Source organism: Bos javanicus, chromosome 12 (assembly GCF_032452875.1).
Source record: "Bos javanicus breed banteng chromosome 12, ARS-OSU_banteng_1.0, whole genome shotgun sequence".
NCBI classification, from domain to species: domain Eukaryota; kingdom Metazoa; phylum Chordata; class Mammalia; order Artiodactyla; family Bovidae; genus Bos; species Bos javanicus.
In genome coordinates this window covers 66,627,891-66,642,452 of record NC_083879.1, presented here as the reverse complement: position 1 = coordinate 66,642,452, position 14,562 = coordinate 66,627,891, and the positions used below count along the sequence as shown (strand labels likewise).

At 35.8% G+C, this 14,562-nt stretch overlaps 1 protein-coding gene across 7 annotated transcripts in view; it reads right to left on the bottom strand.

The window, feature by feature from the left end:
• Window positions 1–14,562, bottom strand: part of GPC5 (glypican 5) — a 1,566,851-nt gene that overhangs the window by 667,886 nt on the left and 884,403 nt on the right. For 2 of the 7 annotated variants that reach the window (XM_061435206.1, XM_061435207.1), the window contains exon 8: window positions 2,398–2,428. The exons of the other annotated variants lie outside the window; for them this stretch is intronic. In XM_061435206.1, the coding sequence (XP_061291190.1) occupies window positions 2,427–2,428 (2 nt within the window). In that variant the 3' untranslated portion in view covers window positions 2,398–2,426. The remainder of the gene's footprint in view (window positions 1–2,397; window positions 2,429–14,562) is intronic. 7 annotated transcript variants of the gene reach the window in all.

Sequence of the window (14,562 nt, the reverse complement as noted above, 5' to 3'; positions counted from 1 at the left end):
ATTCTCTGCCATCAGCTTCTAAGGTATGTCTTAGATCCATTAACTTTTGCCCATTTCTGTTGACAACAGTTTAGTTCAAGTTATGGGTCTGAAAAATCTCATGTTTTTCTCTAAATACACCTTTACTTCCTGTACCAACCTCTCAAGGTATTCTATAGTATTTACTCAGAGATCCCCCTCATGTAAGTATCACACCTTGTGAGCTTAATATATGCACATTGTTTGGGGTACTTGCTGTAGCCTTAGGGCTTATGGTCACGTGCTTAATCTTTTTGTGCATGCCACATGGTTCATCTCATAGCTATGAAGCACAAGTCCTAATGAATTTTCAATCTAGTTTGATATATCCCTAAAAGGGATCAATAGCAGTTTAAGTGGGACCAGATACAGATTTGGGATGACTTTTTCTATACCATGAAGTTTATTTCAAATGTGAAAATGTTTTCCAAGAGTACCTTAAAAATTGAGGAAGTTTATTAGGAAAAAAAAAATCAATGAAATCGTGCTATAGCCATTAGGAAAGGGCTATTAAAAAGCTGGGAAAAAACAAAACAGTAAAACCCAAGTCTGATAAATTGGGAGTCTAATTCTGAGCATGTCCATTCAGAGAGAGACAAACATGTTAGAAATGGTTTGCAAGGTGAGGTACAGGCTGATACTGCGGTCACTTAAAAATCAATTAGATGCTGTCTCGAGGGAAACTGGACAGAATATCAAGTGCTGACAGAAAGTCTTGACGAGCTGAGCAGACTTCTGATTTTTCTACTCTTTCCTTGGCTATAATAGCCTGTGTTGTTAGAGCATTTGAGTTCAGAAAGTATTTAGTTGCCAAGAGGAAATTGTTTCTTCAGAACCTGGTAGATATGTGGCAGAAAATTCTATGCTGAAACTCAAACGGCTTCCTTAATTTTTTCCCTAATGTGATTAATACTTCTCTACCTTTAGATCAACACAGTGCAGCAACTTCAAAGAAATAGATGCTGGTTCCAGAGACAGATGACAACTTCAAAACTCACTTGTAATTTCTTTTCCCCAGAATGTAAAATGACACATTTCAACACTTTTCAGTAAAATTGCTGTAGTCAGAGACACTCGGAAAAACCGAATGCACTATTTTCAAACCATGTCCCAAAAAGGAGCTATAGTCATTGTTTTTACTCAAAATGCCTTTCAATATACTCCCCTTTTCTATTCCCTGAAATACCATTACTGTGAAAAGTTTCAGCTCTGAAAACTGAGACTGTCATTGTCCAATTTGATAATAAAGTTTATTTTCCAAGGTTTTTAAACAAAACATTGTATCTCAATTTTGTTGAAACCTCCGCCTCCAAGTGCACCCATTTCTCTCCATTCTTTCTCTGTGATTAACTTCTATCATCCTTCCCATGGTAAGTCCATGTCTTCAATAAATCACTTGTGACACACAGATTTCTAGTCCCCCAAACTTTTATCTCCTTTTACTGGTTCCTACACCAATAATTCTGGAAGAGAATCAGATTCTGGCAGAAAAACTCTTAAATGGTCTTAAATAAAATAAACATTTGGTATGAAAGATTATGCCTGAATGATAGGGAGTTAATAGTCCTCTAAAGAATAATGTAATGGGCTTGGTTCTTGGCAAAGACATACTAACTTAGTTGTATGGATTTAAGAATATATTCAAAGAAAATAACTATTTTCTCTCTCCAGCTATAGGTATTCCATTTAATCCTCATGCCTGATTAGTATTCATAAAGAGGATTTCTTCTAAGTCTTTTAAAGTTTTCTTTTAAGCCCTTTTAATTTATTTCTGTCTCTACTTTTTCATAGTTTTAAAGACTTTAACTCTGTTTTCCAGAATTATTTTCATTGCAAGAGACAGGGACCAAATTTAAACTAACTAGTTAAAAAAAGGTAATCTGTTGATTTATGCAGCAGCAAAGCCCAGGGATAGTTGAGGTTCAGGTTTGGCTGGATGTGGACACTCAGATGAAATCAGGAGTTTCTCCCTATTCAGAGTACTGCCATTTTCTTTGTTGACTTTTTTTCTTTCTTCCAAGCAACCTCATTCCAGCATGGCTAATAATTGCCACAGCTTTACAAACCATAAGGAAATGGCAACCCACTTCAGTATTCTCACCTGGAAAACTCCATGGACAGAAGAGCTTGGTGGGCTACATTCTACGGGGTCGCAATGAGTCAGACACAACTGAACAACTAACACTTTCACTACAAACCAAAAACTCAGCTAAAATGGATAAAGAAATCCTCTTTTAGCTTAGTCCAGTAATAATTCCAGGATACTGGTCTGGCTTGGGTCACTAGCCTGCCCCTCAAATGATCACATTGGCTAGAGGAATAAAATGCTTGAATGTGGCTTACTCTCCTTCTAAGAGACAGGAATAAGATTATTCTTACCTGTAACACATGGGTTCAAAGAAGGTGGTTCCTGAAACAAAATTTGAATGTTACTATCAGATAAAGGGAGAACATTTTCTGGACAGTGGGAACAATATTCGATTCCTAATATACCATTAGTTATAATCTGAATAAACACACCCCCAATACATACATTGAAGTCCTAACCCCCAAAGTGACTATTTTGGAAATGAAGCCTTTAAGGAGAAGGAGAAAACTAAGGTTCTCTTTCTTTAAGGAGAAAACTAAGGTTAAATGAGGTCATAGAGTGGGGTTCTAACCCAATAGGACTGGTGTCCTTATGGGAAGAGATGCATCCTGGAAGTATGTGCACAGTGAAAAGGTCACATGAGGACATAACAAGAAGGCTCAGACCTCAGAGAGAGACCTTAGAAGAATCTGATCTTTAGCACCTGGATCTTGGTATTCCAGCCTACAGAACTGAGACCTTCTGTTATTTAATCCACCCAGTGTATGACTGTTATGGTAACCTGAGAAATAATATACTGTGTTAAACACAATTGATAATTATTGAAGCTTGGAAAACGGGGAGAGAATCCAGGATTACATTTGAGTCAGATAAGAATTTGGGGACAATTCAAGCTTCTTTCAACTTCAAAGTATAGAAATAAATTCTATTCAAGGCCAGTGTTAAATATTGGCTAATGGCTTTAGTTGTCAATCTATATGAAACTAGGGACAATTACACGAGTGAGTGTTTATAGACATAACTGGAAATAATTTTTTAAAAAAGCAAAATCCCAGGACATTGTTGATCTTTGAAGATCTTTTCTTTGCAAAGCTGAGATAAAGTGTTCAGAGTTTTCAGTCTATTTACAGAAATGCTTTTATATCATATCTTTTGAATAATTTTGATATCAAGTAACTATAACCTACACTATCAGTAACAATTTTTCCCTTTTTTAGCATAGTTTTGCTGCATCACTGAGACTATGTCAAGCAGGTGCCCTGTCATCGGTGTGATGAAGGTTTTTAACGGTAGAGCTATTCACTGAATGATTTTATGTCAGAAAGTGTTGGTGCTCTTTTACTGCCAAGATTGTTGAATGAAATTACAGACCTAAATAAATGGAAAGACATTAGCGTTTATGAATCAGAAGACTTAATATTGCTAATATGGCAATATTTCCCAAGTTAATATACAGATTCAACAAATTCCTATCAAAATGTTAACTAGTTTCTTTGTAAAATTTGCCAAGGTAATCCTGAAAATTGTATGTACATTCAATGAACTCAGAAAAGTCAAAACAATCTTGAAAGAACAAATGTTGGAAAACTCATTTCTCTATCTCAAAGTTAAAAAGCTACAGTAACTAGGATAATATGGTTGAGCATATAATCTCACATATATGATCAATAGATTCTGTAGTTGTAAATATTATTCAAGAAGATACTTTTAAAAAAAATGGTACAGTGACAACTGAATATTCATATGCAAAGAGAATGAAACTGAATACCTACCTACCATATGCAAAGATTTACTCAAAATGAATCAAACACCTAAATGAAAGAGCTAAAACAATGAGACTTAGAATAAAAAAGAAAACACAGGTGTCAGTCTCAGTTTCTTTACTATGAAACTAAACACAAGGAACAAGAGATAGACAAAAGCAAAGTGGACATGAAAATGAGAAACTTTGTGCTTCAAAAAATAAGAAACTAAAAGAACCTAGACAATGTGAGAGAACTTTTGCTAATCCTGTAGCTAGAAATGGAGTTAGTTATATTCAGAATATACAAAAACTTTTATAATTCAATAAGAAAAACAGTAATAATTCATTTTAAAATGGACAGAAAATTTGAGAAGACATTTCTTCAAAAAAGACCACCACTAGTACTCAGGGAAATGCCAATCCAAACCACATGAGATCACTTCACCCTCACTGGGATGGCTACAAAAAGAAAAACAGAAAAGGACTGATAAAAACTTGGATAAGCTGGGATCTTTATACACTACTCAGGAGTGTAAAACAGTATAGCTGCTTTGGAAAACAGAATGGGAGTACATCAAAATGTTATCATATTGCCTAGAGTTTTTTCTTTTTTTCTTTAAATTTTATTTTTAAACTTTACAATATTGTGTTGGTTTTGCCAAATATCGAAATGAATCTGCCACAGGTATACATGTGTTCCCCATCCTGAACCCTCCTCCCTCCTCCATCCCCACACCATCGCTCTGGGTCGTCCCAGTACACCAGCCCCAAGCATCCAGTATCGTGCATAGAACCTGGACTGGCGACTCGTTTCATATATGATATTATACATGTTTCAATGCCATTCTCCCAAATCATCCCACCCTCTCCCTCTCCCAGAGTCCAAAAGACTGTTCTATACATCAGTGTCTCTTTTGCTGTCTCATATACAGGGTTATTGTTACCATCTTTCTAAATTCCATATATATGCGTTAGTATACTGTATTGGTGTTTTTCTTTCTGGCTTACTTCACTCTGTATAATCGGCTCCAGTTTCATCCACCTCATTAGAACTGATTCAAATGCATTCTTTTTAATGGCTGAGTAATACTCCATTGTGTATATGTACCACTGCTTTCTTTATCCATTCATCTGCTGATGGACATCTAGGTTGCTTCCATGTCCTAGCTATTATAAACGGTGCTGTGATGAACATTGGGGTATACGTGTCTCTTTCAATTCTGGTTTCCTCAGTGTGTATGCCCAGCCTAGAGTTCTATTCTTGGTTATATACCAAAGAAAATGGAAAACTGCTCACACAAAACTTGATTATTCATAGGAACGTTATTCATAATAGATAAGATGGTAGCAATCCAAATGTCTAATGGCTTGTGAATGGATAAACAAAATGGTATATCCATACAACAGAATATTATTCAGCCAAAAAAGTGAAGTTACACTATCCCATGACTCTCTCTTATGTATTATGCATGATGTATCTACAACATGGATGAACCTTAAAAACACTATTCTAAGTGAAAGAAGCCAATCATAAAAACCATATATGATATGATTTCTTTTATAGAAATGTCCAGAATGGGCAAATCTATATAGACAGAAAAGTTAATTAGCTGTTGCCTAGATCTGGGGATAGATGTCGATGGGTATGTGGTTTCTTTTTAGGGTGAGGACAATATTCTAAAATTGACTGTGGTAACAGTTATACAGCTTTGTATACACCAAAAATCCACTGAATTTTATACTGTAAATAGATCATGTGTGAACTGTATCTCAAAAGATCTTATAATAGTTAATAGCATTTTAAAATATACTCAAAAGTAAATACAGGTTACAGGTATGTACAACGTACACACACTTAGAAGGGACAGTCATATGATCATGATTTTTTATTAATTCTCATGCAGTAAAGTCGAAGAAACAAAGTCCTTCATTTGCATAGAATTCTTATTAACAAAAAGATAAGGCAAAAACTCAAGTATGCAGCAATGTCATCTTAGCTCATTGAAAGCTCAGGATGAGTCTTCAGAACATGTCAGTTCCCCCAGGTTAATCCCTCAAGATAAGATGTATGTTATGTTTCCATGAATACCACAAGGAATCAGAGCAGAAAATGTATTGAAATCATACACTAAGATGTTTATATAATTATGACTATATAAGAAGATGCACAAGATGGCAACTACAAAGAGGACAAGGTCAGCAACTTGATAACGTGAGGGAGGAAATAGTAAATACAAGTAATCAAGACAAGAAAAAATGTTGATTGTGAGGAACAGAGACTTGCTGAACATCCTAGGTAATCTGGCTTTACCACTAGGAACTTTGTGCTAAGATTACTGTAAACACTTGATATCACTAACTTACACTTGAAAAAAGATACACGTCCATAGTTTGTTAATTTAGTTGTAATTATAGGCACTTAGTTAAAACTTAATAGAAAATGACTAAGTCTCAAAGAACATGAAAAGAACAATTTTTAAAAATTTAAGTAGGAACCACTGATTTAAATCCATGAAATGATTTTTAAATATTCATATCAAAATAGCATTCAATTACTAAAACAGTAAGACTGAAATGCTAATTCAGAGAGGTAAATTCAGTTTCAATTCCATAATTTCATCTCCATTCAACACATTTCAATATGTTTCTATTCCTACATGTAATACCTACTTCATGATATTATATTTTATAGACAGTCATACAAGGTAAGTTATTAGATTTACATAGGCTTATGTTATTTACTGTGAAATGAGTGTTATTAAATTCCACTTTAACATTTCTTTTTTATACATTTCACATTAAATCTATAGAAGCCCTTTTATCATTAAATCTGATTTTTTGAAATTCTGATCTAAAATAGATAGTTGATTATATTTAAGCATAGTATAAGCATTCTTAAGAAATACTAATATTATGTTTCAAAATGGAACATTTTAAGTAAATCCTATTAAATTATTAATTTTATAATATTATAACAGATTATCAATGTTGCCTTATTTTATAAGAGGTCAGACGGGGGACAGACTTCTATTATAGAGGAAGAAGAAATGTTCATCCATCTGAATGATTAGAAAAAAAGAAGTCTAAATTATTTTATCAACATGTCTCAAAAGAATTTTCCAATTTTAAAACCAGTTTCAGTAACATCTTAAGCTTTAGTACAACTAAAAATGCCAGTAACTATTTATGGCAATTATAAGAAAACAGAAAAAATGATGAGTGAAAGAAAAAAAGTTTAAAAAGCAGCAAAATAGTACAGCTATTGGTAATAATCAATGGATATCATCCTATTTGTGTTGAATTGGAGATTTCAATTAGGATCATTTTTTTTTAAATAGAAGTATTTATTTTTTAAAAGAAGGATAATTGCTTTACAGTATTTTGTTGTTTTCTGTCAAACCTCAACGTGAATCAGCCATAGTTATACATATATCCCCTCCCTTTTGAACCTCCCTCCTATCTGCCTCCCCAGCCCTCTAGGTTGATACAGAACATACAGCAAATTCCCACTGGCTATCTATTTTACATACGGTAATGTAAATTTCCACATTATTCTCATCATACATCTCACCCTTTCACCCTCTCCTCCCCTCTCCCCATCATAAGTCTATTCTCTATGTCTGTTTCTCCACTGATGCCCTGCAAATAAATTCTTCAGTACCATTTTTCTAGATTCTGTATATATGCATTAGAATACAATATTTATTATTCTCTATCTGACTTACTCTACTCTGGATAATAGGCTCTAGGTTCATCCACCTCATTAGAACTGACTTAAATGTGTTCCTTTATATAGCTGAGTAATATTCCATTGTTTATATGTACCATAACTTTATCCATTCATCTGTTGATGGACATCTAGGTTGCTTTCATGCTTTATCTATTGTAAATAGCACTGCAATGAACAATGGGATACATGTGTCTTTTTCAATTGTGGCTTCCTCAGGGTATATGCCTATGAGTGGGATTGCTGGGTCATATGTGGTTTTATTCCTAGTTTTTTTTAATTAATTTATTTTAATTGGAGGCTAATTACTATTATAGGATCACTATTAAATAAAGTTTTCTTTCCTAGGTGTGTTAAGATGTTCCTCTCAGTTCGCTAAGTTAAGCAGCCCATCATTTTTGACAGAAAAAAAAATTGGGCCACTGCACTTAATCAAATAGCAGTCTATTTAAATGTACAAAATTCAACTTAGCTAGCAACTACAGAAGGAATGGGCAGAAGAATGATGTATGTAGAATATAGATAAAATATTGAAGACATAAAATGTATAAATACATGGTTTTTATATAGGCAATCAAATAAGTGAAGTGGTATTTAATATTTAAATAAGTGAAAATTCAGGGTATAAAGAACAATTCTACTTATCAGGAGTATCTTAAGAAAATATATATTAGAGAGCCAACAGCAGACTATAGTCAATCCAAGAGTACTTGAGGAAAATAAAAATTTTCCTATTTTAACATGTATTAAAAAACGTCATTTCTTGATTAAAAAATTGATAGAAACAAGCCTTTGAGTAAATTAAATGGTGACTTTTATTTAAGAGTATGAAGCCTATGAAAAAAGGTAGCAGTGGCCATAGGACTGGAAAAGGTCAGTTTTCATTCCAATCCCAAAAAAAGGCAATGTTAAAGAATGCTCAAACTACCGCACAATTGCACTCATCTCACATGCTAGTAAAGTAATGATCAAGCAATACATGAACCGTGAACTTCCTGATATTCAAGCTGGTTTTAGAAAAGGCAGAGGAACTAGAGATCAAATTGCCAACATCCGCTGGATCACAGAAAAAGCAAAAGAGTTCCAGAAAAACATCTATTTCTGCTTTATTGACTACGCCAAAGCCTTTGACTATGTGGATCACAATAAACTGTGGAAAATTCTGAAAAAGATGGGAATACCAGACCACCTGACCTGCCTCTTAAGAAATTTGTATGCAGGTCAGGAAGCAACAGTTGGAACTGGACATGGAACAACAGACTGGTTCCAAATAGGAAAAGGAGTCCGTCAAGGCTGTATATTGTCACCCTGCTTATTTAACTTGTATGCAGAGCACATCATGAGAAACGCTGGACTGGAAGAAGCACAAGCTGGAATCAAATTTGCTGGGAGAAATATCAATAACCTCAGATATGCAGACAACACCACCCTTATGGCAGAAAGTGAAGAGGAACTGAAAAGCCTCTTGATGAAAGTGAAAGTGGAGAGTGAAAAAGTTGTCTTAAAGCTCAGCATTCAGAAAACTAAGATCATGGCATCAAGTCCCATCACTTCATGGGAAATAGATGGGGAAACAGTGGAAACAGTGTCAGTTTATTTTGGGGGGCTCCAAAATCACTGCAGATGGTGACTGCAGCCATGAAATTAAAAGATGCTTACTCCTTGGAAGGAAAGTTATGACCAACCTACATAGCATATTCAAAAGCAGAGACATTACTTTGCCAACAAAGGTCCGTCTAGTCAAGGCTATGGTTTTTCCTGTGGTCATGTATGGATGTGAGAGTTGGACTGTGAAGAAGGCTGAGCGCCAAAGAATTGAGGCTTTTGAACTGTGGTGTTGGAGAAGACTCTTGAGAGTCCCTTGGACTGCAAGGAGATCCAACCAGTCCATTCTGAAGGAGATCAGCCCTGGGATTTCTTTGGAAGGAAGGATGCTAAAGCTGAAACTCCAGTACTTTGGCCACCTCATGCAAAGAGCTGACTCATTGGAAAAGACTCTGATGCTGGGAGGGATTGGGGGCAGAAGGAGAAGGGGACGACAGAGGATGAGATGGCTGGATGGCATCACCGACTCGATGGACGAGTCTGAGTGAACTCCGGGAGTTGGTGATGGACAGGGAGGCCTGGCGTGCTGCCATTCATGGTGTCACAAAGAGTCAGACACGACTGAGAGACTGAACTGAACTGAACCATTTCTTTGCCCTAAACCAACTTTCTTTGATTAAGTTAATGCAAATAGAGGGTTAACCTCCTCTAAAATTATAAATTACAGTTAAAGGCTTTCCTGTTTGTTAGACACTCAAGTCATGTCCAACTCTGTAGCCTGCCAGGCTCCTCTATACATGAAATCCTCCAGGTAAGAATACTGGAGTGTGTAGCCATTTCCTCCTCCAGGCAATCTTCCTGACCCAGGGATTGAACCCAGGTCTCCTGCACTGCAAGCAGATTTTTTAAGGTCTGAGCCACCAGGTAAACCCTCAAGGCTTTCTTAGGTACTTAAAATTTTAATATTCCCCTTCCTCTGCTCCCTGACTTTCAGATTTATATCTTTCTACCGGGCTATATCCCTTCTCCAGTACATCTTCCCTACCCATTCTAGTATTCTTGGGCTTAGCCTGTGGCTCAGCTGGTAAAGAATTCGCCTGCAATGTGGGAGATCTGGGTTGGGAAGAACCCCTGGAGAAGGGAAAGGCTACCCACTCCAGTATTCTGGCCTGGAGAATGTCATGGACTGTATAGTCCATGGGGTCACAAAGGGTTGGACACAACTGAATGCCTTTCACTTCACTCACCAGGCTGTATAGCACAAAACTGTTGATATTGTTTTTTATATATTGCTCCAATTTAAAAATACAGACTAGATTCTCTGCCAATCTGTAAATGATCCAAATTCAGCCCCAGATGAACAAATATTTACATTGTTGTCTCAACAACGATTCATTTGCTTCCTCTTTCAGTGTGAATTGCTCAAAACTGTAGTAAGATACCAGTGTCTTTTTAAGGGCTACAAAATTTGCTTTCTGCAGTAAAACTGGTACTTGACGATAGAAATGATTTTCAACTCCTCCCTATGCATCCGATTTTGTATACAAATTGGTTGCTTAAAGGCAGATTCACCATTTATCTGCTATTTTTTTTAAATTTTATTTTATTTTAAAACTTTACATAATTGTATTATTTTTGCCAAATCCCTTTTTGATATGGTACCAAAGACATTGTTCTTCCTTAACCCTGAAATGAGATGACGATCAAGCATTTAAGTGTAAAAGCATTTTGTAGCCATAGTGGCAACAAAGAAATAATCTAAAGACAGACCAAAAGATTGCATGGCAGCTACAAAAGAGTGGCTGACATTTAGATATGATAGAAATGCTCAATTTAGCTCAAGCAATTCTTAAAAGAGTACCATTCATATTTACTAAGAAGTTCTCCAGGTCAAGTTGAAGATTTTGTTGAAAAAAAATTCAATACTCTTGCCTGAAAGGTCAAAAAAAATGTATAAGTTTTGATAACTGCTTCAATTGCACATTTAGCATAGTCTGTTTAGATAAGAAAAGAACCATTCTACAAATTATATTTAATAGGAGGAAAGCTTAGATTAAAGCCACCGACTACGAGAAACTTCTACCTCAGAAATGTTTTTTTATACCTAAAATCTTTGCTGTATTTCAGGCTATAAGTCCATGACAAATTCTCTAAGTTTGGTAACTTCCTACCCATTTTAAGGTCTTATTTTAGAAATGTAGATGATAGCTTTCAAAATAAGAATTTCTATCAAGAAAGAATATAAGATGGGTCTATTGTACTCCTGAGTTTCCATTAGTGAATGGTGATAGATTCTATTCGCCAGACACATGAGAAATATTGCTGACCCCAGTCAGCTTTAGTTGAACATTTGACAGTCTTTTACTCAACTTTAAGGATGTAGAAATGCTATATCATTTAAGACAGGAGCCATGAAAATAACCTTGCAATATTACTGCTAGCTTGTCTCTGTATTAAAATAAAATTATTTGACTTACTAAGTAGAACTTAACTATCAGCATTAGTCCCCATACAATGAGAAATGGAATGTTGCCTGCCATGTCAGTAAACAAAGGATCTCAGAGTTATCAGTGATCGCAGCCACTGCTGGCAGTGAGCTGGTGAGCTGATGAACCCTGGGGTAATTCAGGAAGGAAAAAAATACCTGCCATCTAGCAGCCAGATTACACTGCAGCCAATCCCAATGGTGAGTTCCAAGGAAACTCTGGATGTGAAAACGCAGGACACTGGCCCCAGACAGCTGACGTGTGTGTCAAAGAAAGTATTTCAGTGAGCCCAGATCTTTGCATCGTCCCTTATGCAGAAAAGCACTAAATGTCTTAACTTGGGATATCCGCTGCTGCTACTGCTGCTAAGTCGCTTCAGTCATGTCCAACTCTGTGCGACCCCATAGATGGCAGCCCACCAGGATCCCCCATCCCTGGTATTCTCCAGGCAAGAACACTGGAGTGGGTTGCCATTTCCTTCTCCAATGCATGAAAGTGAAAAGGGAAAGTGAAGTCGCTCAGTCACGTCCAACTCTTCGCAACCCCATGGACTGCAGCCTACCAGGCTCCTCTATCCATGGGATTTTCCAGGCAAGAGTACTGGAGTGGGGTGCCATCACCTTCTCCTGGGATATCTAGTTTTATTTAAATAATGTTTTGATATTCAGACTATCTTCCCTTTATTGCAAATCCTTATGTATCCTGGATCCCACCTTGCCTCTTCAGAGCAGTTCTCTCAGGGTTACTTGAGTTACTTGAGATGCTGTCTCCCAGGCTTAAAGTCTTAAAAATTTCTGCCAAACAAAACGTAACTCTGAACTTCTAAGTCGTGAATATTTTTTAAGTCAACACACATTGTTTTCTACTTTTACACATTTTTGGAAAATTTGATTGTATGGACATGCCAACACAACCACTGCAACATATCAGACTAGATGGAAAGCATGATTTATTTTTCTTTCTACAATTAAGAAAAGTATCAAAAGGAAGCACGACTGTGGTATCAGTCTATCAAAATAGTTCATAATCATAAGATATTATGTGAAGTTTCATTCATCCCATTGAGAACAAGGAGTTCACTCTTAGAGAACTTCTATCTAGCATTTATGTTTTTCTTCAAGTAACCTCTAAAAGTATATATAGTTGGATCTATGTACTTCCACAGGTAGGTAAAAATTAGATTAAGCTAGCTTAATTTTAATCCTTTTTACCTCTTGATGATAAAGTTAAATTCATCTCAGGGGGAATTAAAGCACCCTACTTTGTGAGGAATGCTTTAGGGATCTCTGCATCTATTAATGGACCGACAGGTGTTCTCCAAACAATTAGGACTAATTAGCATTTTTGTTGACTAGATTGAAAAGGGAGCTCTGGAAGAAACACTTAATGGCCAAATAAATGATTATTTCACCCTTGGAATTTTCTTTGCCAGTGAAGAGGTAAAATGTACTGTGGAGAAGTCTGGAAAAGGGAAAATTGCTTTACTCCATGATTATTATCATGAGTTAACTTCCTTTAAGAGATCAAAAAAAAATTGTTATAATTCAAACTAGATTTCCAATTACAATGGCTACCACATACAACTGTTGGATCATTTACATAGTTTGTGGTGGTTTCGTAGCTAAGTTGTCTGACTTCTATGACCCCATGGACTGGAATCCACCAGGTTCCTCTGTTCGTGGCATTTCCCAGGCAAGAGTACTGGAGTGGGCTGCCATTTCCTCCACCAGGGGTACTTCCTGACCCAGAGATCGAACACATGTTTACTATGTCTCCTGCATTGCAGGCAGATTCTTTATTCACTGAGCTATCATGGAAGCCCCCTTACATAATTTACCTCTTAACATTAGATAAGTCTTATAATTTTGGTACTAATATTACCATATTTGCCCTTAAAAATTGATATTTGAAGAGGATATTTAACATACCCAAAATTATAAAAACAACAAACTCCAATCCTTGGCTAATCCATTGAAAATGGCTTTTGTTTTCCCATGACACCTTGCCACCTCTCCATCTATCCTTTATTTTCTAAGGACATCTCATATTGAGGTTTTTATTTTTGAAACTGGGAAAACATGATGAATTATATGGTCATTAGTTATGGGTTTGTAATTTTATAGAAATTTTATAAAAAATCCACTTTATATCTCCTCTATTAATTTTGAGAATTTACTGCAAATCAATCATTCAACCAGACTCTGAAAAACAGGGTAATTAAAACAGCCCTTGCCCTAAAGGAAAGAGCTAATTAGCAGCATGCTTCAATATAAAATTTTAAGTCTATTCTGATTATTATTTATACCCATTTTCATGTCATCTCTCTTGAGTTTGCCACAGTCACATAAAGGTAATTGACTCAGTGAATCATTAATAAACACAGCAATTATTTAAGTTACTTCTGATGTTAAGATACTGAGAATGAGAAAGTCACAGATACTAGAAATCTCAAAATTAGAACCTAGTAAAGTTAAGAATCTGTTGATAAAGTACAATGACAAAATCATAATAAAGTTGTTTCAATGTCACTGAAGGTTTAAGTTAACATTGTTCACCATATATTAGATATTCTCCTCTAAACACACATTGGTGGTAAGAGGTATTAAATACAATTTGACCATCTTCAAAGTTTTAAAAATCCCAAACTGCATTATACCTCCAGAATAAACCTGAAAATGTACTGCTACTAAGGTAGCAGTATCTTAAGAAGCTATTATATAAAGATTCTGAACATTTCAATTTATAGGTAAGTTTTGGAATAGTTATTTACCTAAATGTAGGAGACAAGTTTGATCCCTAGGTCAGGAATACCTCCTGGAAAAGGAAATGACTAACCCACTCCAGTATTCCTGCCTGGGAAATCCCTTAGACAGAGAAGCCTGGCTAGGTTACTCTAGCAGTTGCAAAAGAGTCCTATATGACTTAGCGAATAAACAACATCAACAAATTATTA